At 37.6% G+C, this 25,343-nt stretch overlaps 1 protein-coding gene across 1 annotated transcript in view; it reads right to left on the bottom strand.

The window, feature by feature from the left end:
- Positions 1–4,007: 4,007 nt before the first annotated feature.
- lrrc52 (leucine rich repeat containing 52) overlaps positions 4,008–25,343 on the bottom strand; it is a 30,467-nt gene continuing 9,131 nt past the window's right edge. The window contains exon 2 of the mRNA XM_081378940.1: positions 4,008–5,642. Coding sequence (XP_081235066.1) covers positions 5,284–5,642 — 359 coding nt within the window. The 3' untranslated portion in view covers positions 4,008–5,283. The remainder of the gene's footprint in view (positions 5,643–25,343) is intronic.

Below are 25,343 nucleotides of genomic sequence, written 5' to 3'. Positions count from 1 at the left end.
ATCCAGCAAATTTAAAGTCTCACAGAGCACACATTCATTCCTGTGCTACTGAAAGTACGGCAAGACCTTTAGCACTGCCTCTGGCCCCAAAGCTCCTATCCAAACCAACAGACAAAAAAAACACAAAAAAACAAGGAACTCAAATCAATATTATTTCCTAGACTTCATCAAGAATGTAGTAGAAAGACTTCTCAAAACCTAGAGAGCTGCCTGACTAGAATGCATCTACAGTGTCTGAATTTTGTTTTAAAAGTTGTACCTTATGGGTACAAAAGCTCGTCCCTTTAAGGGTACAGCCCCAATGACATTCTATCCTTGTACCTTATCTACCCCTAAAAGGTGCATATAGTAATTTGTAGCCTTTAAGGTCTACTACTATGAACTAAAGTTGTGGTGAACTAAACTAAATCCCTTTGAGGATACTGCACCAGTGACAAGCTGCTGTCCCCATAAAGGTACTACATTTGTTTCTGAGAGTGATGCCTAAATTCAATTGCTGTCTATCTGGGGGGTTCACAGTGTTCCATTCAACTCTGGTTTTGGGATTTTTCTACCTCGAATATCAGCCTTCCAACAATAAGTGTTCTGCCAAGAAGAGGATGCAAAATGAAACACAGTCACAATGCTAGCATTGACTTTATGCACCAAGAAGGAAATTTGGAAATTCTAATGTAATGAACAATTTATTCAGGCTGTCGAATCAGGTTCATCTAGGACCCGAGGCGAATCCACTGGGTAAAATAGCTTTTAATGGTCTCCCAATTCAGAATTTGATTAGAAATCCTATAAAATTGCTTGGTTTATGTTGTATGAAATACTGTTACATACACTCTCAGAAAAAAATGATACCTTTCGGGGTACAACAGCTTGTTGATGGGGCAGTTGCCTTAAAGCAGGGGTGGGCATCTCTGGCCCTCGAGATCCGTTTACTTGCAGAGCTTTGCTCTAACCCTAATCAAACACACCTGATTAAGCTAATCAATGTTTTTGTTCATGATTACTAGAAAGTGACAGGCAGGAGAGTTTGATAAGGATTGGAGCAAAACTCTGCAGTAAACTGGATCTCAAGGACCAGAGTGTTCCAGCTCTGCCTTAAATAGATAACTTTGTACCTCATTTATACCTAAAGGGTTTATTGTAGGACCTTAAGAGTACATATTACTACAAGGTACTAATTCACACCTTTTTTGCAGATTTGTTATGAAATTGTATTACAGAACCCCTAAAAGTACTAGCTTAGCATACTCCTAGCTTAGTTTAATTTATACTGTACACACATAGGCCTACCTAACTCCTTGGGGACCTAGACGTACAATGACACCTTTCAACTTTCCACAAAGCATTAGCTTCAGCCACAGATTAGCATGAACAACAGAAGCTATTCCTAAACATTATAACCATCATGGGGTTTTGGCTGCATATGTTTGCTGCATTCTGCATATACTTCAGCCTCTATTATTCATTCTCTGATTTACTGCTAGCAGCTGAGGTTGTATTATTCATTCACAAAGATATAGCAGTAGTTCAACTCTGTGCTGCTAGTTAATTAGCGTTCTGTCGAGTGTATGTGTGTGTGAGTATCTCTACAGATCTTCCTGACACAGGCCACCCCTGCTGCATTGCTGATGGCTCTTGCGGTTTTGGAGCTGAACTGACTGCAGTGTTGTGGCCTGGAAACTCAGATAAAGTCCTGCTCTTGGGTTGAACTTTACTCTCGGATAGCACTAGGGCTCGTCCCGTTTATCACCTCTTATATTACACATTAATATTCATAGAGGAATAAAATACCAATACAACCCCTCCCCAATTTCTCTCCTCTTCTAAAGGCCGCTGACAGTCACGCATGATCACTCTCAGAGTTCACAGCAGGTGAAATTGGCATACACACTGCAGCATGTTGCTATAAAGTTTACCACCTCTACTGTCCATCCTTATATTGCCACAATGCTGACATCAGCACAATACATTCGACCTCTACTGTATGTTCCTGTCGTAACATTTTTAGCTGTATTTTTTTTTTTTTTTGAGGAAGTCTCTCCAGGTATTTCCTGGCTCAACTGTTCACACATAATCTTGTTCCCCTAAAGACATGGTATTATTAGTCTGTCTCTGAATGGGGTTAACACTTTGGAAATAATGCTGACATGGTGAAACCCCACTGTAATTTGAAACTACCGATTGAGAGAGGACAGAACGACAGAGAGAGAGACAGTGAACCAGGGGCTGAGGGATTGAATGAGATGAATGGACCCATACACACACACACAACAACCACACACACAACACGCTCACAGTCCTGGGTTGTGACCTGAAGTTGAGACTTCCTCGTTGAAAGGACCAGCTTGTTGGGCTTTATACAGACTTCTTAAATTTAATACAATTTTTAATGTTTAGTGAGTATGTGCATACAGACACAGTGTGTAACTTCTGCACCATTAGCGACAGAGTTTGTTAGATGTGAGAAGTGGAGTGGAGTTGCATTATTTTGGCTTTAGTGAAGAGAGGGTTTTGTACAGCCGGAATGCTTTCAAAAGATACCACTACCTAATGAGGGTAACACATAATAAATAAGATATTTTTAAAAACCACTTTGATATTACAAAAATATAAAATAAATCATTCATATTAAATGTTAATTATAATCATATTTTAAAATATATATATATTTATTGATTTGTTTGTTTGCTGTTGTCCAATTTCTGTCACTCCTCTCCACTCACATAGCCTTAATACTTGCACCAAACCAATTTGCAATCTTTTTGTTTCAGTTGCCCATCGTAGCAACACTGAGACAACCAATTTGTTTGACTGACCAATGGGAGATGGTACATAGCCACTAAGGGGACATGGTGATGGAAAAAATATGATTTTTAAATATGAGATAAAAAAAATATACCTCAATGCGTTTGCGTTCGCTCACAAAAGTATCACATTCCACCTAGAAACTCTGCATTCTCACACAAAAGAAATGAAATATAGTTTTTCTTCCCACTACATATTTTTCCATCACAACAGATTTGCGAGCGTTTATTGGAAATGTGAATAATTCCGTTTGGTGTCACTAGATGTGTGGAAATTACCCACTGCGGCTTAAAGGAAAAGGGAGAACAAGAAGTCAACTGAATATAGCTATAGGAGCTATAGATTTATAAAAGCAGCAGCTGAGATATTTTTGAGAGTGGCCCAAGCCACGAACATCATCCCCTTAAGCTCTATAACCCGTTATAGATGGATTTAGCAACCCTCAATCACACAACACCACAAAACCAGCTTTCCTTCTCCACTAAATACCAGAGAAGAGAGGATGTAACTGCTCAACACAGTCTTTCTGAGGCTGAATCTAGGGATGAAATGCTAAAACAGATTTGCTAAAAGAGTTGTACCACTTTATGTATGCGGTAATTCAGGAGTAAAACTGCTTCTTTCACACTAACCACCTACAATCCAGTTTCACCAGGCTCTAAACTGTGTTAGTATAGTGCTCCACCATGAATATTTACAAAATCACTTCAAGCTATTGCCGCCTGCAGAAAACAATTGAATTTAAACAAGATATTTGAGTTTCTAGTGATCATGGCAGCAGCAATCCATCCAATGATGGTCAAATAATGGAAAATAGCTATAGATCCAGATGTGCTGTGCTGTTAGTATTTTAAAGAGCCGATTCAGGTGTCTGGATTGCTGTAGTGATGCTGTACAGTAAAGTATGCCAGACTGTAGTAGTCTGCTGAATCCTCCACAGCCTAGAGGTGGACTGCAAGACGAGGAATTGTGCTGAATGCAGAACTCATTTTTGGGTGTGTTTGTACCATTTTCATAATTTCCTTATCATGCGTTTAACAACTAAAATGCAGACTAAAACGACACTCTCAGTGGGCGCAATTCCCTCCTGAGTGCTGATGGTGCAATGTGAGGAAAGAGGGGTCACTTTAGCTCTGCCCTTGAGTGGCATGTGGTAGCCACGGGAGAAATCACATTTGATTAAAAAATTAAAGCCTTGCCAAAATTACAGAATGCTGACATACTTTATTCTTCACCACCTATAGCGGTTTTGCTGCGACGAGCCACACACACTCACACACCCACACACTCACACATTTCCCTCTATTGCTCTCAGTATCACCTGGAGGTGTTATTGCTGGACTGGTTACATCTTGTGTGTAAGGCTTTTCGGTGCAGTGCATACAGGCTTACTGAGATCAATAATGTCCCGTCCAATACAGGGCTCAACAATAAGAATGGTCTGGTGGCCTGGGGCAAGTGAGAGATTTTCAGGACTCTTTACTCTTTAGGTCAACATGTCTTGCATTCATTAATCATGTAATTGTGTTTTGATTTTTTGGTGTGTGTGTGTAAAAAAACAGTTGCGCCGCTTAATATCTTTTGTGGAAACGTGCTACTTTTTCTTTGAAGAAAAGAACAGCATTTATTTGAAATAGAAATCTTTTGTAACATTATAAATGGCTTTACTGTCACTTTGGACCAATTAAATGCATCCTTGCTGATTAAAAGTATTAATTTGTAAATGCAAAATCTTACCGACCGCAAATTTTTTAATTTATTAATTAATTTATTGATGATTAATTTTTGTCGAGGGGCAAGTGAAAATTACTAGCCTGGCCGCCTTATTGTTAAGCCCTGCAATATAATGTTCTCAATCCACCAACTGAGCAGTCAGTCAGTCCGTGACCCCTTAAAAAAGCATTTTCAGCCTTCCATGGAGTTGTGCAGACAGTTTAGAAGAGTCTTCCGTCTTCCATTCGTTCATTTCACACTGCATGAGTCTGGAGAGACTGCCTCGTATATTTATATTCCTTTCTTTAACCTATCTCAGCTTTTATTTTCTAGCTCGGTCACTGGATTAGAGAGTAAGCCTCTCTACCTATCCATCTTTTTCCATTTTCCTTTCCTATCTCGCTGTCTCTCTCATAAATGTGAAACACAGTGCTGTCACCCTGCCCTAACTACATTACTAACACTGGGGAGAGCGCTGTGTGTGTGAGGGCATTACTTATCCAAGACCAACCCCAGATCTGTCAAAACCACAGTTCACTGTGACCCACTCAACGATCTCTCTGTCTGTCCTTTTTCCACCAATAAGAATAGAAATAAATCTAATCTGTCTGTCCTGCCCTTCTCTTCTCTTAAACTAAAACTAATGTTGACACATTCTAAAAAGTGCACTTAAAACCTCTTTATAGAAAAGAAAACTCCTTTGCGAATCTGTCCGCAGCTCGCTGTCTGTTCATCAAAGATTTCCCAGCGCCCCTCTCTGTCCTCTGGTCACACCTGCATGCCTGGTTTGCTCAGGTCCCCATTGCCATGGTTACCCCCTCCTCCCCCTCCTCCTCCCCCTCCTCCTCCTCCACATCCCGCCCCTCGCATGACTGTCTCCTCCTCATCGTCGCTGTCGAGCTCCTCGCTCTTCCTCTTGCTGTACCGCTCGTACAGAACCATGAGCACGCCCATCACCCACGCCGACACTGTCCCGGCGCTGAAGATGACGAAGCCGATGGCGATGAAGAACAGGTAGTCCCAGTAACCCAAGCCCTGGTGGCATTCTGACCGTAGCTGCATGCCCACCTCCGCCAGACGCTGACCCAGCATGTCCGGGGGACCCTGGCACACCGTCTGCCCCTCATCTAGACAGGGAGAGAGACGAGTGAATGAGTGAGGATGAGCGCAGGAATAAAACAACAACAAATATATATATTTCAGCATCTATTTCAAATAAATGCTGTTCTTTTGAACTTTATATTCTATAATCAATATTGATAATAAGAAGAAATGTTTCTTAAGCATCAAATCATCATTTTAGAATGATTTCTGGAGGATGAGACACTGAATTCTGGAGTAATGCTGAAAATACAGCTATGTCACCACAGGAATACATTAAATTGCAAATATATTTAAATAACACTATTTTGATGGTTCCTTTTAAACATTCTGTTGCAGCTTTGCAACTACATGTCAACTAACTCTTATTAGAGTATTAGTACACTGTCTGCTTAATATCTGCTAACACTTTATTGTGAAACTCCCTCAACAGACATTCGACTGACTATAAGTAACTTTGGAACTACATGTCAACTTATTCTACTAACCCTACCAGTCTACTAATACTCTATTAATACTCAATGTTACTTATAGTCAACAGAATGTGTTAAAGGGACCATCAAAACTAAGTAAAACCAAATACAGTCCTTAAAATGTTATAAATATAGTAAATGTATTAATATTAATGATATTAAATATTAAAATATTTTAGAAGGTGTCCTGCTATATCTTGTTTTTTATTAAACACACTCAAGTTCTGTTTCTTGTCTTTTTCTTACACTTGCATTCAAATAAGCAAAAACTGGCTCAGCACACACACACACACACACACACACACACACACACACACACACACACACACACACACACACACACACACACACACACACACACAGTGTCTTGAGCCCTCCAGCAGTGACCCTGAGGAAGAAGCCTGTCAGTGATCATCATCCCCATCTTAAAGCCTGAGCCCAACAGAGCATCAGCCTGTCAGCTCAACATATCAGCCTGAAGGAACGATCCACAAACACACTCTCATTGAGACTGAGGCTGGCCACAAATGAACTTCTGTGATCTTCAGCAGTTTCTCATTACACACAGTGGGTGCCCAGCTAACAGGGAACATTCTCAGAACTTCCCTAACACTCTGGCAAGGGTCTCTCAAAGTTATGAACAAACGTTTTCAGTAACGTTAATATAACGTTCCCTTTAATAATGTTTTCAGTAACCTTAGCAAAAAAAACTTTTTTATATATCGTTCATGAACTGTTTTTTTCTCTGTAAGGTTTTATTTGGATGTTTATTTGGACTTTACAATAAGGTTCAGTAGTTAATGTATTAACTAGCATGAACTAACAATGAGCAATACATTTGTTAATGTATTTGTTAATCTTTGTTAATGTTAGTTGATAAAAATACAGCTGTTTATTGTTTGTTCATGTTAGTTCACAGTGCATTAACTAATGTTAACAAGATTTTAACAAGGTATTAGTAAATGTTGAAATTAACATTAACAAAGATTAATAAATGCTGCATAAGTGCATTCCATTATTAGTTCATGCTAACTTATGTAGTTAACTAGCCTGGTTAAAACCAGACCATTCTCAGTAGTAACTGAGTTATGGTCTGGCAAAGCTTCATTAATAACTCATTTCCAAAGGGGCGTCACCAACGGACATCGCTCAAATGCCTCTGGGCTCAATTGGATAGACCTAAAACCAATCAGAGCGATCGTCATCGTGTAAAGCCATATGCTGCATCCCAAGTTACACTACGCCATAAAAGTATGTACTCTTTTTGTGAAGAAAAGGTATTTACTTTTGAATGTGTAGCAAAAAAGTAGGCAAGCTTTGGGACATACTACTTCGTCATCTTTATCGGATGGATCTGTCGCGTGCATCCTGTCATGTAAACTGCCCTGTCAATCATCTTGTCACAGTTAAAATCCTCTATTAAATCTAAATTTAATTTCCTACCGTTTCGGAGAGAAATGTAGTAGCACGTTCATCTGCCAGTGGGTCTTTCATGGAAGACTGTCCTCATGTGTTTGCAATTTGAATATAATGATGCATTTAAAAGTTGATGCGCTTCACCAACGGACGTCACTCAAATGCCTCTGGGCGCAATTGGATAGACCTAAAACCAATCAGAGCGATCGTCATCGTGTAAAGCCCGCCCCAACGTTTCTGATTGGTGCCTCGATTTGGACGGATTAGAAATGGGCTTGAATGAGCTCTTTGCCAGACTACTTGCAGAGCAAATCTAAATTTGCCGGAAGTTTGTCTGGGTTATCCCAGGCTAGTAGTTAACTAATGTTAACTAACAAACCTTATTGTAAAGTGTTACCGAACTTTTAAAAGTAGCGTTCCCATAATGTTTGTAAAATGATAAAAAGTAATGTTCCCTTAAACGCTTGCATAACCAAAATTTTTTTTTTCTTGGATGTTTTGGATAAGTTAATGGGAACATTAGCAAAATGTTCGTAGACAATTGAGCGATCACAAAAAGAAAGATAAAGAAGTCTCTTTTCTTCATGTCCTTCGCCTTTTTGACATTTTAATAAATATATTTTTATCCCCAAAGATAATAATAAATGCCTGTTGGTTTGGCAGTGTGAGATGTTATTAGAAATTATGTCACTTCACCTGTAATCAAAAAGCACTTTGTCAAGAACTCCATGACAAAGAAGAGAAGAGAGTGTGAAAGAATAGAGCCGGCAATAAATCACCTCAGGGTTAGATTGTCCTGGAAAGAGTTCTGCATTCAGCAGAGATTTAATGAACACCTTGACCACAGCCAAATGTACTTCAAAACTCTGTGAGCTGTCATTATCAGATGACTGAAATGTACAGAAATGTCAGAAAGTTTTTAGTGCTTAATGTTCTTAAGGGATCTTGTTGGATTTACGTGACTTTTTTGCATGACACTGATAAACTAACTGATAAAATAGCTATAATGTATGTTCTTTATAACAAATACCCATGGCATTTTAAGATTATTATTATTATTATTATGTTTCCCTTTTGAAGGTGACTCACTCTCTCAGTTTAAATCTAGATTAAAGACGCATCTCTTTAGCCAAGCGTTCACACAATGCATCTCATAACCTTATAGAGTTATATCAGATCAAATGCGCATGATTTTCTTGCTTAATGTTATGAACAGCAACATTTGATAATGTTTGACTCATGCTCAACATAGAAGTGTAGAAATGACCACCTGGTGCTAAAGACAGGGATTACAGGTAACTAATCTTTCATACAGGTAAAAATAGCAGACCGACATTATGCAAGTCATTATGATGATTAGTGTGTCCCATACTCTTGTGAACTGGGCCAGGAACAACCACCTGCCCCGGCAGCAGAGACAGTGTGACCTCTGGGCTTTATTTGCTGTCAAGCTGGTCTCCTACTACAGCCATATGAGCCATGAGGTAATATCAGCACAAACAAGATAAACGTGGAACTATTTGAGGCACGCTGTGCTTTAATATCAGCCACATGAAAGGAATGCTCTGTGGAGGTATTTCAATTTGGTCAGTCTTGTGTTTTTACAGATTAGATAGTTATGAAAAAAATATGGAAATACCAAGTCTGAACTTTGAATGCCTTTCAAGATGCAATCAAGGTACATGTTTAGTGCAAAAGGATAATTCTAGACAAATTTACAGCTCTAATCACACATTTTTGCACCAAAAATGTACAAAAATGTGAGCTATTATTAATCTCCCCATACTAACTGCCATAGACTTGCATCGTAAGTGCATTATTGTCAACAGTTTTTGGTTTATTTGATTATTTTATACACTACTGATCAAAAGTTTGGGGTCAGTAAGACTTGTTTACATTTTTTACTTTTTTAAAAACAGTAATATGTTGTAAAATGTATTAGAAATAATTCTAATATGATGATTTCCTTTAACAGTTGTGCTGCTCAATATTCTTTCGGATGAATAGAAAGTTTAAAAAAAGCATTTATTAACTTTTGATCAATTTTATGCATACTTGCTGATTTTATATAATTTTCTTTTTATTACTGACCCCAAACTATTGAAGTAGTATATTGGTTCATTCCGTGTCAACTCAACCAGAGGTCCAAATTTTTGACGAAAGCCAAAATTTTAAATGCCACAGATGTATATTTATGGAGCAATCCACTATTTCGTAGAGGGGGGTCAAAATGACAATTTTCACATGAGATTTGGAGCCAAATTAGAGGGGGCTAAAAATGACTTTGGAAAGATGGCAGCATTATTTTCTTTTGACACATCTATTTGTACTGTAGGTCTATTACTGCAATCTGTTGACAATCTTTGTTGCATTATATGCCAACAGTGACAGTTAAAAAATTGCCAAGAAATAAATAAAATAAAAACACTTCTTGTGTTTTTTTGCTTCAAGTTTGCATTCCTGTACCTCAAGAAGTATTAAAGATATCTTAATATCCTTTTAGATTCTGTTCATAACAAACTTTCCTTTTGGTATCTTCATCTTCAAGGCCCTATATGTTTCATTCCCAGAGATAGGAGATTTAAATGCGGCTCCATGAGTAAATTGGTCAGTTATACACATTTCAGTGGTCAGAAATCCAAATGTGGGTCACTTTTATTTTTTCTCAGTGTAAAAATAAAATAATGATGCTGTCATCTTTCTATTGTCATTTTCACCCCCCTCTACAAAATAGTGGATTATTCCTTAAATATACATCTGTGACATTTAATATTTTGCCTTTCATCACTATTTATGTTTGTCTTTCTACAGAAAAAATATTCACAAAATCAAAAATATGAGCCCTGGAAGTTTCAGAAATTTGGATGATTTGACACTACATGACCTTATTATTTTTGTTGTTGTTTTTATTAATAATAATAATAATAATGGTAACACTTTATTTTACAGTGTCCTTGTTACATATGTTATATGTACTTACCATAGAAATAACAGTAAATTATGTATAGTTACATGCAACTAACCTAACCCTATAGTAAGTACATGTAGTTGATTAATATTACTCAGTACTTGAATATATAATTACACTGTAACAATGACACCTTAAAATAAAGTTTAACCATAATAATAATAATAGTAATACATTATTATTTTTTTCTATGGCAAAATATATGTGCCAAAATGTTATAAATAGCTTCAGGCCATAACATCTCCCAATTAGTTCTATAACATAAATACTGTGTTCTTATTAGCACATGGCTGCTCGAGGAGCTTGTAAATCTCTGCTCAGTCACGCACATTCATGCGTTGATTTAAGCAATCTTAAGACTATTTGAGTTCATACTGACAGGACATTAGATTGCACGAGCGTATGCACACGAGCTATATTTGGCTGTGTTTCAGGCACATGAACTAGGGCTGATATGGTTTGGTCTGCACTGTGGTGACAGATATTAATGTGTTTCTTTGTGCTGTATGGATCAAACATTAACGCTGAAAGCATTTGCAGCGAACAAACCAAGATGCAAAGAGAATGTGATACTGAACGGACCTCGACGCCCTCAAATGTTTCTCTCTCAAACGCAAACACGCACACACACACACACACACACACACCTTTTAAACCCCTGCCAAAAGTATGACCTTACATTACATTCCAGACTAAAGGGGTTTCTGTGTGTGAGGACAAATCACTCAATTATTAAAAGTCCCATAACCATAACTCTGTAATTTATGTGTAATCTGTCCTCCTCCCTCTATGATTAGCCTTTCTTTCTTGGTCTTTTTACCTCTCTCGTTCCATCCTTCTTTCCTTGAGGGCATATTAGCTCAAAACACAGTCTCTTGCGTCATTCCTTGTCATCATCTCTGACACACATGCTGAAAGAGGGCGATTGCTCCGAATGTGTCATTAAAGAGATAATCTCAGTGTGCCCACCATCAATTTACCCACAAGTCACCATTTCCCATCACCCCAAAGGTATAGCAATTTTTCTTGTTGTTTGAGATTGGACATTATTACAGCTGTGTAAAAAGAAAGAAGAAAAAAAAGCTCTGTACACTTCAAAAACGGTACATGTGAAAGAGAAGAGACTATAACACACACACTTCTTATTTTATGGGGACTTTCCATAGACATAATGATTTTTATACTGTAAAAACTGTATATTATATCCCCTTACACTAACCCTACCCATCACAGAAAGCTTTCTGCATCACTCAGTGTGATTTATAAGCTGTTTTTCTCATGTGGACAAAAAAAAGGATTTTGGATATTACCATCTTTGTAGGGACATTCTGTCCCCAACACATAGGGTACACCTGAACCGCACACACACACACACACACGCAAACTTTTCTATTCATTAAAGTATCCTGAAAAACGTATCACAGTTTCCACAAAAATATGCTGTTTTCAACATTGATAAAAAATAATAATAAATGTTTCTTGAGCATCAAATCATCATATTAAAATGAGTTCTGAAGGATCACGTGACACTGAAGACTGGAGTAGTGATGCTGAAAATTCAGCTTTGCATCACAGGAATAAATTATATTTGAAAATATATTAAAATAGAAAACAGTTACTTTAAATTGTAATAATGTTTCTCAATATTACTGTATTTTCAAATGCAGCCTTTGTAAACATAAAAGACTTACAAAAAACAATAATAATAATCGTACCAACCCCAAGCTTTTAAACTCTTTTGCCTTGGGACCACCTTGCAACCACGAAAAACATCCTAGCAACCACATAAAAACGAAACACCTTATTTTAACAACAGTCTAGCATCGGGCAGATACTTTTGCAGTGCCAAGCTCAACGCTTTCGAAATTGAAGATTTCTATAGAATCTAAGGAAGCGGAATCATCAGCATGCAGTGTTAATAGAAGCCTGTTCTTTAACGCCCCACCAGGTTCTTGGAGCAAAAACAACAGGGTAGCAACAGTGCTGCTCTACTGAGTCAGAGTCTGTGTGACACTCGGGCAGAGGGGGAACTATTTTAGTGGAACACCCTGCATGGGTCTAATAGCAGTCAGATAAACCTGAACAGAGAGTGACATCTTGCCTCGTCGTACTGCTTCAGTCATCTCTAGTAATTATGGTCTCGGAAAGGGGTCACTCCCGGCAACGCCACCAGGGACAGTCCTGTCAGATATGCCCTCCTTCAAATGACCTGGACACCGCTAGGGTAAATAGAGCTGCAAATTGGAGTTTGAACATGAACATCGTGTGAAAGCACTGTCTGTCAGTCCATCTATCTCGTTTCATATAGCTGCATACACAAAAAATGCACAAAATGCATAAAATGCACATACATACTCAAAGTAAAGGTTTTATTTCTCAGAATTTGCTAAAAAAAAAAAAAAACTCATTCATACTAAAATGTAATACAATAATAATAAATTATGGCAGTTGCTATTTGCACTTTGTGAAATTACAGTAGCAGTATTTTCTTTGCATGTAGTAAATGGTAGATGCTATTTTCAGTAAGTGTAAATAGTGTTAGATGCTATTTTCAGTAAGTATAAAAGTTATATACTATTTTCAGTAGGTGTAGATGCTATTTATACTAAGTAATTGTAAACTCGTCTCCATACCGGCGTGATGACTCCGACCTCCAACCAGATGGAACTGGATAAATATTCTGAATGTTCTGATCCAATCTGACTTCTGACCTGTAATGCTGCCTGGATCATAATCATACACTGTTGTTCGCTCGTTGGCCAGAGGAGAACTGGCCCCCGACTGAGCCTGGTTTCTCCCAAGGTTTTTTTCTCCATTCTGTCTCCTGATGGAGTTTTGGTTCCTTGCCACTGTTGACTTGGCTTTTGGCTTGCTTAGTTGGGGACATTTAATATTCAACAATATTATTGATCTGGTTTACTTAGGGTGGACGATGATGCAATTTTCTTCTAGAAACAAACTTTGTTGTATTATTTTCATGTTATCACTGTGAAGCTGCTTTGATACAATCTCTATTGTAAAAAGTGCTATATAAATAAAGGTGACTTGATTTGACTAAGTGCAAATAGTGGTAAATACTTTTTGCACCTCCGTGTACATTGTAAAACAGTATGCAAAACATATTCATTACAGTTTATCCAAATAAATTTTACTTTTTGTTGAAATCTGTATCTACAAAGCTCAGTGTATAGTATAGAAAGCAGTGTCCCACTTTATATTAAGTGGCTTTAAGTACTACTTACATCGAAAAATAAGTACAATGTACTTATTGTGTTCATGTTGTATTGTAAAACACTTTTGCTGCTATTGAGGTGTGACACGGATACACCGCTCTACAGTAATTTGAAAGTGATTGCAGTACCAGTTTTGGCCACAATCTTACATATGGTTCCTTTAAAGCCATTTAATATAAAGTGGGACCGAAAGCGGTCAGTATCAACACAAAAGTACAAGACAATCATGACATTTGTATATAACAAATATTTCCATGGTAAAAAAACAAACATTTTTGATCAGTGTGATTTACATGTTCACACATTTTTATTTTTATTTTGGTGGCATTTGCCAATTTACTGACACAATAACCAGATTCTGAGACATGAATTAAATGTTTTGGGTGTTACTACATTTAGCAGACATGCAACAGAGTTCTAAAGTTCCAGCAAAGAGTTGTGACAATTGCAATTACAGTTTAGAGAATGTTAAGACTGTTTCGAAAGATTTGCCAAAGCGATTGAGGAAAAACTATATAATGTATAATATTTATTCAAATCATAAATGGATACTGCTAATGTGACCTTACCTGTCTATATCCCTAAAGCCTTCCCCTACACCAACTCCTAACCATATTGAACCTGCTGATCAGTAAAGGTGTCTTTGAAAGTCCAGGAAGTATTTTTGGGGCTTAACAATATGAGCTGCACATATTGCATAAAATGTTCAATTATAGGCCTATAAAATACCTGTTTGTCAGTTTACTTTCACTTTTCAAATAGATTTTATTCATTTTTATTTTAAATAAATGCCCCTCTGAGCTGAAGTGTGATGGGAAAAGGGAGAAGACTACACTTAGTGCAAACAGACATTGTGAGCATACACCAAGTTTCTTGGGGGGACATAAAAACGTTTGTGAGTAATGAAAGTGTTTCTTGGGGAAACGCATCAAAGTGTTTCTTGTGGTGACACAAACCATTTACGGTCAATCACAAAGTTTCTTGGGGGACACAAAACATTTACTGTCATGTTTTGAGTTTATTTGTTCACGTTTAGAGTTTGTTTTTGACCTTTTTTCTGTTCAGTTCCTGTCTGAGTTTTCTTTGCCAATCTCTCAGTTTATTTACTAGTTAATCTTCTAACCTGTTAATTAGTTCAGTCTTCCTCTGTCCCATGCCTGTTTGTATCCTTGGTTACTGATTGTGTTTGTTGAGTTCAGGTGTGTCTTGTTAATTAGTCTCATTAGTTCCTCTTGTCTGCCTGTGTATTTAAACCTGAGTTTAATCCATTTGTCTGTCGATGTTGTTTTAAGTTAGTTATTCTGTTCCTGGTATTCCTGTTCTTGAGATGTGAAGAGATGAGTTTGTTTCTGAGTAATCTAGATCCTGCTTCCTCTCTACTGCAACCGACCATGACATTTACGATTAATCACAAAGTTTATTGGGGGGGACACAAAACATTTATGATTAATTACAAAGTTTCTTGTGGGGACACACAATATATGTGATTAATCGCAATGTTTCTTGGGGAAGTGCAAAACATTTACGAGTAATGACAACATAGAGGAATCCAAACCTTTTGCAAGAGTATGCAAAAGTTTTCCAATGAAAAACCGTTTTCTTTTTTTTTTAAATGAACGCATAGTTTCTTAGGAGAACACACAATTTTTGAACGTTTATCAGGAAATACTACCTTTTTTTACAAGAGAAAGCATTTTGAATATATTTTTTCCATCACCATGCCAATTTTGGGGCTCTGTAATGACCATGCATATGAAACAGGAATGAACTAAAAGTTACAAAACTCCTATTTGGATTTAAAGCAGCCTTTAACTTTACTTTAACATCACTAATTGGGCTGGCATAGTACATTCCATACTATCTCACTTTTTTAAAGCATGCGCACACACAAAAAAAGGTTCCCTCTGGGTGCTGGAACCGTTAATTGGTACGGCCATAAAGCGTACCCTCAGCCTAATTAAATCATTAGTCCTTCATTATTAGTACCAGAAGGATGTAGTGATGCTAATGTTCTAGTCAAAGCTGTCACATACCTCCACACACACACATACACACACTGTATCAGAGCAAGATCCGCTGTATCTGTCTGTTCCTTACAGGAAACAGTTCACAGATGGCATGCTGTCTACAGGAAGCTTTCATCTTCCTGTTATTTTCATTAGTTTTATTATACAGAAACACCTGCTACTATGATAGAAGAAATATAATGGAACATCTGCTGCCATTTTTTAATTCCTGATTAAGTGTCTCAGACAAACGTTATTATCGTGTTTTATCATCAGCCGTTCTTTCGAAGATGGTACAATTTTTAGGTTGTGATGTTTTTTTCCCCCGTTATTGGACAGTGTTCTAGAAAGGTGCATGTGCAGGCCTTGTTTTGTGCATAAAGAGACTGCATTATGTTTTGAGCAGATTTCATTTTGGAGACGGATGAACGGCAGCTGACAAGCAGAGAGAGAGAAATTATATTAATAACCACCTGTCTGACAGAAAACCGATGAATCAAGTTCCTTTTCATCAGGGGACTTACAACAATAAAAGCTTGAAAAGGTCTCTCGTATGTCATTTCATGCAATCAACAAATGACAAGTTCACCCAAAGGGATTATTCTCCCGAAAATTAAAAATCTGTCATCATTTAATCACCCTCACGTCATTCCAAGCCTGTATGACTTTCTTTCCTCTGTGGAAAACAAAATAAGATATATCTGGATGAACTATCCCTTTAAAGACTAAACCTAACATTCCCTATTCAGCATTATCTGAAGCACCACAGTCGTGTTAATTTCTGCGAAATATTCAGTTAACTGTCGTGTTTTCAGTGACACTTTTGCTCAAGGTTAGTGTCAATACCGCTGAGTGTGCAGTGCAGAGACTGTCCTGTCACCCTCAATTAAAGAACGCCCCACGGCTTTACCGTTAGTCTTGTTTCAGCTGCTACTACATTTACGTAGAGCTTTCGAATAACAGGGGTGGGCACAGAATGCATGCGGGTTATTTTCTCTTACACAGCACTGAGCATTTGCTGTGCTAGTTAAATGTCTAGTTATTTTTCTGTTCCAGAATGTGGACAGGTGGACATGTGGACATGTTCATTATAGAAAAGGTGCAATTAAGTCATTGTATGAATTTTATTTGAATGTGTTTTGGAATAAACTAACAGAAGGGAAAAAACTATTGGCCCATGAATCAGCAGTACAGTATTAAGATACTTTCTTAAGCCTGGTACATATTGTAAGATTTTGGGCTGTCCCAGACAAAAAATTAACAATCGTGGCGATTTATGTTGCTTTGGCTCCTAAACGGTGGTCCTACGCCGTAACACAAGAGAGGTCCAAAGACGGCCGTTGTCACGGTCTTGTGACCAAAGATAGCCTGAGATCATTTTCTGACAGTGTCAGAAATTTTTCATGATCATCTCAGTGTGTGTGTTTGTTGCTGCGACCTACGTCTACTGACTAGCCAATAAAAATGCAACATGAAATGGTATATTGATCAATGTGACATGACGCTAAAACTTAAAACTACTTACCTCAAGTACCATTTACACAATTGGCATGCTAAGATGGCCTCTTTTACCTAGCCATGACCGTGTCCATATACTCTACTCTTTCGCTTCCTCCTCTTTTTATCAGCTCACATAAAAACACAATTGCCAAAGTGCAAATGATGTTGCGCTATTGTTTACTGCTAGCGAATGCTGATGACGTTTTATTCTTCAATACTGACTTGCGTCGAAGCCCACGATTCAATAGTTGTCATCATCGTACAATCTACATACATGTCGTGCCCAAGTTTGTCAGATCAATGTCGTACAGTGTGATGTGTAATGATCTTATAGGATAGCATAGCGTCTGTACCAGGCATAACAGTGATGTTCCTCTGGGATCTCAGAGAGAGTAAAAAACCTACACAGTTCAATGCTTATTAAAATTTGCCTCAGGAAAAATCACATCATCCAAAACATGATTCACAAATTTCTTGGTGCCTCTGTGGCTTTCATGACTAAATCCAGAATTAATTTTCTATGGTAGTCCAATCTGGTTTATTGCTAATTTAGTGGGGTTTTTTTTGTTGTTTTTTTGAATGTTGTTCAGAAAGATGGGGTTTATCCAGTTAAAAATCCTGGTAGGAATGCAGTATTCAATTCAACAGCATGCTAGTGACCAGTATTCGACAGACAACATGTGCTTGTATCTTCAACAAGACCTTACGGCTGTCAAATACCAGATGTCTGTCGACTGGGTCCTGCCAAGCACTGCGTGGCACAGAGAGAGATATAATAACTTTTGACAGGACTCACAAGCACCTGTTTGTGGCTCATGAACAGTGCTCAAATATTTTAAAACCTTCAATTTATTTCTTCCATTATGTTACTCATTAAATTTCATGGGCACACTTTTTTGAGCCATTCACCTCAAAGTCTTTTCACACAAGTTTCTTGATTTTGTCCATTAATTAATTGGATGGTTGTGGTTTGCTATTGCTGTGATGTCATGTGAGTGACAGGTTGTCCCGCCCTCACATCAGTAAACACTAAGGGCCCTATCATACACCTAGCACAATGCGGCACCAGGCACGACGCAAATGTCTTTTGCTAGTTTCAGCCCGACGCAGTTATCATTTTCACGTCCTGCGCCACGTTGTTTAAATAGCAAATGCATTTGCGCCCATCTGTGCGCCCATGGTCGTGCTGGTCTGAAAACGAGGTGTATTCAGGTGCATTGTTGGCGCATAGCTATTTTGAGGCAACTGAAATAGACTGCGCCATTGAACAACTGAAACCTGGTATAAAGTCAATGGCGCAGTATTTTGTTTTTTTGTTATTTAAAGGGCACATTAGTAATATGAGCCTATTGGCGGGTGCACAATGCGCATACACTACTTATTACACACACAGGGACGTGCAGCAGCACACAAACATGGCAAATATTAAAAATAACCTTTTATTATTTTTTTAATTACAATGTAAAAGATTATTATTGTGTACATAAAGATATGGTGGAATCCGGCTTGTAGATGGTCTGCTTGCGCTTTAAACTCGCGCACGAGCAGATCCGTTTTCCTCTCTAGAGAAGCGTTCAGTTTTTCCGCTTGCAAATTCCGCCATGTAAATAGCGAATCCGCCATGGCGCGAGAGCAACTGGCTTTTAGAGGGACTGGGAGATGAGAATCTGATTGGTTTATTGCACGTTACGCCCAAAACACACCCATTACTCATTAAGAGAATAGGGACAACCCTTTTAGACCATGCACCAGGCGAGCTACCCATTTTTCCCGTTGCCCTAACCCCAGATTTCCACCAAATGCGGAACGGTTGCGTATCAGCTCCGCTGCGTGTAGGCTCCATGCTCCGCCGTACTTCAATACCCACCAGGTCCGGATTTGCTGCGGAACGGCTGCAGCCATGACTGACAGCTGAAGTTACGAGGACCCCACGAGATCTCGCGAATTCACGTATGATCGTGCAATATAAGTGCTGAATTGCTGCGGAGCTCTCGGCAAAAATAGAAGCTCTGCGTATCTGCTCCAGAGGGCTGCAGTCATTCCGCAGTCAGTGAAAATACACACATTGACTTTAATGAAAACCTATTGAATCCGCCGCCGTTCCGGAGCGGATCCGCAGCCGTTCCGCAGTTGGTGGAAATCCGGGGTAAGTGTGCTTGTGTCGTGCGCTTTAGACCATGCACTTAGATCAGTAAAATAGGGCCCTAAATGCCAGAACACACATTTTCTAAACATGTCTAGTAAAGCTTTCCAGCAGTAGTGCAGGTATTAATCTAGCATGGTTGAGTTCAAATGCATTCAGCAGAGCGGCCTTCTATTTTTAAAGCCCACTAATTATGTAATTGCATATGTTAATCTTTAAGAGGATGAAGTGCTAGAAGGTGGGAGACTTTTTCCCCACTCTCATTCTGAATCTCAATGAGGATGGACTTTCTGATAAGCGTGCGGTGGGGAGGAAGATTATTGTACAAGAATTTGCTCAGGCAGCAGTGTTTTATAAAGTGCGTTCAACTATATTGTGCTGTTGTGTGTGTGTGTGGTGTCAATCACAGCAGTGTATCGACGTGTGTTGCTGTGTATCTATTTTCTTTATCCTGCAATGACCTTGTAGTTCAGTGTACATGAAAATGCCTGGGCGTACATTTGTACTGGGCTGTTTTTGTGCTGAGCTGTGTTGTTTTGCATGGAAACGCCTTGGGGTAAACGTTCAAAATTATAAAGTTTAAAATGAATAAAATCCCACTGTGAGACATATAGTCAATTTATGTGAAAATAAAAGTCACAATTATGAGATCGCAGTCATATTGCGAGGTACACTGCTGTTCAAAAGTTTGGGGTTAATCTCTTATCTTCACCTAAGAATCTTATCTTTTTAATAAAAAATACAGTTAAAACAGTAATATTGTAAAATATTATTAGAATTTAATATAACTGTTTTCTATAACATGTCTGGCCTTTCCTGTGTTTTCACTGTGTTTTCAGTTCTGCCCTCTGTGACCTAGTTTCCCTGTTGTTGATTAGTTAATTCGTCTCCACCTGTGTTCATGAATTATTTCATCAAGCTCTTTTGTTAGCTCCATGTATATATCATGTATATGTGTGGTTGTCCCCTTCGTTCATCCTGTTTGATATTTGATATTCAAGCCTGTCTTGAAGTATTCCTCATCATGAGAGTTTCTATTATCTATGTTACGTGACATTTTCTATTTGAGTATTTTAAAATGTATTTTATTTGACACTGTGATGTCAAAGCTGTATTTTCAGCATCATTACACCAGTCTTCAGAGACACATGCTCCTTCAGAAATCATTCTAACATGCTGATTTGATGCTCAAGAATCATTTCTTATCACTTTTGAAAATGTGTGCTGCTTAATATTTTTGTGGAAAATGTGATTTTTTCAGAATACTTTGATGAACAGAAAGTGCAAAAGAGCAGCATTTATTTATTTAATTAGAAACCTTTTGTGACATTATACATTTCCTTGTTTTTACTTTTGATAAATATAGTGCATCCTTGCTGAATAAAATTATAAATGTCTTTCAAATAAAAAATTACTGACCCCAAACTTTTGAAAAGTAGTGTGAAAAGTCAGATTTATGAGAAATAAAGTCGCAACTATGAGAAATAAGGACAAAATTACAAGAGGTGACGAGATGATAAAGGGAGAGACAGTGAGATGTATCATATCTAAAATGCAACGTGAACTTTTTTTAAACAAAAACAAAAGGTTCAAATAAAGAGAAAAGGCAACCCAACAGCGTGCATGAACACAAACAACACCAGACAATGAGTAACTGTGTAACATTAAATACACAGAGAACGAATGAGGAACAGGTGTGAATCAATGCAACAATGAGTAACCATAGCAACAGAAGAAAACAAAGCAAACACAGAAAATGACGATAAACAAACTAAGGGTGTGTTCACACTTGTACTTCGGTTTGCTTGGTTTGTTTAGTCCGAAACCCCCCCAAAATAAAATAATGAAGTCCTGGTCCGTTTAACGTTCACATTGGCATTTTAACACCGAACCTAAAGATACCGAACTTAAGTCATAGGGATATGTTCACAACCTGATTGGTCAGCTTTTATGACGCATAGGCCTATTTCGTGACGGAACTTACCGAACACCCAAAACAATGCTGTGTGCTGGGATAAATGCGCTCCTATGTGTGTAGCCTATACATATGTTGGTATAGGTTGGTATAATATGTTTTAAAATGTGTAAAGAAGTCAAAACGGTGGCAGGGATCCCTCCATCACACACACACAAATGAAGATCTGCTGCGATGATAACTAATAGTAACATCACAAGCAAACTGAATCAGAGATGCAAATGTATGCAATGGTTCTTTTTCATTTGAGGAGAATTGAATGATTTTATTATTAAGTAAGGCAACTGAGGTAAATTCAGACTTTCTGGTCAAATGTAGCTCTCCTGAATGTCAACAACAGGTATTGCTAAATAAAGGACCTCAGAAAGCCCTTGAGAATATGTATAATATGCTCCTTCCAATGACATCAGAGTGAACCATCAGGTAGATTACATTGAGCGTCTGTCAGGTGACCTTCCTCCGAGACCGCGGAGCATGAGCTGCCACGGTCATTACCAAACACCTCACACACTTTCATCGCATCTAAAAACAACGTCGTTGAATTGATATCAAATCCTGAAGTGCCTATGGAAAAAAAAATCTATTTTTGACATTTGTCACAACATGATAGACTGTAAGAGGAAATAACAGAAGGCTGCAAATATCCAAGCTTTGTAAACTCCTAACAACCATATGTTCCACTTCTGCATATCTATTTCCTAATCTTTTTTTTTTTTCTCTATCCCATCTAACTGGTTTTTCTCCATGTGCTGTGATCCCTTTCTTCATGAATATTTAACTCTCATCCTGAACCCGCCCACTTCTTTTGGCTCTGTGCCTATGAGCCTGACCAGTTCAGATTCCCTTCAGCCAACCAGTGCACTTCATCAGGAGGAGACGGAGCAAATAACAGGGCAACAATCAAGGGATTGGGACCGGGTGAAAGCAATACCATACTGCAGAGAACAACACAAGCACTCAGTGGCTCAAACTGCTGCTCTCTTTCCCTTCAAACAGCTCTTGCTGGAAGGCATCGCTCTCACTGCTGCAGATATGAATCTAATCCAGATCTGCCCCCTCAAAAACACTCGCAACAACACAACTGTACACACGCATACTTCAGATATCAGAAGACACGTTCTGAGGGCATTCAGTCACTTTCCTGTATACGGATGGAGGTCATGGGAAGGATCTATTGTCCTTCTATGTTAATGAATATGCGGTGTACAGTTTTTCCCTTTGAGATTAGTATAATACAGATCATATGACTATATAATACATTCCAGGCTAGTATCTAAGTCAATACTACAATAATACAGTTACAATCACCTTTTATGTCACTTGTAAATGTTTTTTATCTGTTCACCTTCTCTTCAGATAATTAGTCATCAAATCCTCAGTGATTCACTCACAGATAAACTCATGTTTCAAGTCATTTCAAGTTTCACAATACTCACAATACTAGAAAAAAGAAAAAAAAAATCTGAAGACATTATTGATGAGTTATCTTCCAAAAAGTTGAGAAGACGCTTGCCATTTAAATTATATATATATATATATATATATATATATACAGTACCAGTCAAAAGTTTGGAAACGTTACTATTTTTAATGTTTTTGAAAGAAGTCTCTTATGCTCATCAAGCCTGCAGTTAATAATAAAAAAAAAAAAAAATAAAAAAAAACAGTAATATTATGAAATATTATTACAATTTAAAATAATGGTTCTCTTTTTTAATATACTTTAAAATGTAATTTATTTTTGTGATGCAAAGCTGAATTTTCATCAGCAAGTACTCCAGTCTTTGGTGTCTTATGATCCTTCAGAAATCATTCTAATATGATGATTTATGATCAATGTTGGAAACAGTTGTGCTGCTTAATATTTTTTTTATAACCTGTGATACTTTTTTCAGGATTATTTGATGAATAAAAAGTTAAAAAGAACTGTATTTATTTAGAATAGAAATCTTTTGTAACAATATACACTACCGTTCAAAAGTTTGGGAACAATAACTATTTTTTTTAAAGAAATTAGTACTTTAATTCAACAAGGATGCGTTAAATTGATAAAAGGTGATGGTAACGATTTATATTGTTAGAAATGTTTTTATTTTGAATAAATGCTGTTTTTATGAATAAATGCTGTTAACGTTTTACTCATCAATGAATCCTGAAAAAAGTATTCCAAAAAAATATATTAAACAGCACAACTGTTTCCATCATTGATAATAACTGAGTATCAAATCATCATATTAGAATGATTTCTGAAGGATCATAAGACACCAAAGACTGGAGTACTTGCTGATGAAAATTCAGCTTTGCATCACAAAAAAAAAATTACATTTTAAAATATATTAAAAAAGAGAACCATTATTTTAAATTGTAATAATATTTCATAATATTACTGTACTATATATATATATATATATATATACATTTCACACATGAATTGGCACCTCTGAGTCCAGACCTTAAATTCATTGAAAGTCTTTGAGATGTGCTGGAGGAGACTTTACAGAGTGCTGGACTCTTGCATTTGTAATACAAGATCTTGACCAAACATTGATGCACCTCTTGATAAATAAATGCTGTGATGTGCCTTTCAATGAATTTAAGGTCTGGACTCAGAGGTGACAATTCATGTGTTGAAATGATTCTTCATGCTCCCTCCCAACCATTCTTTCACAATTTAAGCCTGATGAATCTTGACATTGCTCAATATTTTCCTCTAATCACACTGCATTCTGGGATAGCCATTACCCACGAAGTTTACATGCGGTGCTGCTTTTGAATTTGGACAAAACCAGGTATTTTTTTTACAAGGGAGCATAATTTACCGCCTTCTTTTTGGAATAGTCTTTCCAACTTTTCTGCCTAAAAATGGTGCACTGGTAGCTGAGGGTTTGAACCAGAGCTAATATGTCTCAAACATTAGGTGATTTGGATAATGTCAGATTGAAATAAAGTTCTCTGGGTGTGTGTCAAACAGGAAGATCACTGCTCAGTCAGATGGTCATCTCTCTTCCTCACAGTTTCTTTCTCTCTCTCTCTCTATTAGTCAACACTGTGAAAGTGCTGACAGTGTGGAGAACCGTCACCTCTCCAACAGCTGATCCAGAAACAATAGAGCCGCTGAGAAATATCATCATGCGTTCTGACACACTGCATCACAATTATACAGAGTCAAATCAACCTAGACTAGTTTATTATGAGATACAGTAGATGATGAGCCAGCAGTAATCTTTCTTATCCTGATGAGACCCTTGGTTATACGTTCTGCTCCTAATAGCCTGAGGCAGTGACAGATATACAATGAGCAGCCACAATTCAACAATTGGAAAATGAGGACACACTAAGTGTGAATTTACAGAACAAATATAGAATGTGAAGCACTACGAGCCTCCAGAGGATGATTGTGTGGTTGTCAATAGTCTTGCGTATAGCCAAGCTTTTGACTATCAACATATCTGTTCCACATTGTAGCTTATTTTGACCGAGAACCACCCACTCAGACAGGAAGAGACTCTCTGATAGACATGCAACACAGGCTCACTGGAAAAATGTGTCTGTGGCAACAAAATTATATTACGTTGCTTGTTTATGAATGTTTCGTGACACTTTCGATATGAAATGTCCAGTGAGTGGTGCTAAAAGCACATTCTGTTCTTTTCTTTTTCTTTTTTTTTTACACAAAACAGATGAACTTTAAACTTTGAAAGTAATGTACCACCTACACTAAACCCAAAACTAAACCAATAGTATTAACAACAGCAAATGTGAGATAAACATGCATTTACTGTATACCGGGCTATTTTAGCTTGCTACTAGTCTTTGAGCTCTTTTATCATGATTTTTAAGGGACTCAAAAATACAGTAAAAACAGTAATATTGTGAAAAATGATTCAATTTAAAATATCAAATATTTTAAAATGTAATTTATTCCAGTGATGTCAAAGCTGAATTTTCAGCATCATTACTCCAGTCTTCAGTGTCACATGATCCTTCAGAAATCATTCTGCTCAATTTGCTGC

The sequence above is a fragment of the Scardinius erythrophthalmus genome (assembly GCF_964197995.2).
Source record: "Scardinius erythrophthalmus genome assembly, chromosome: 11".
Lineage (NCBI taxonomy): Eukaryota > Metazoa > Chordata > Actinopteri > Cypriniformes > Leuciscidae > Scardinius > Scardinius erythrophthalmus.
Note: the sequence above shows the minus strand (reverse complement) of the source record. Positions and strands in the feature narration are given on the sequence as shown.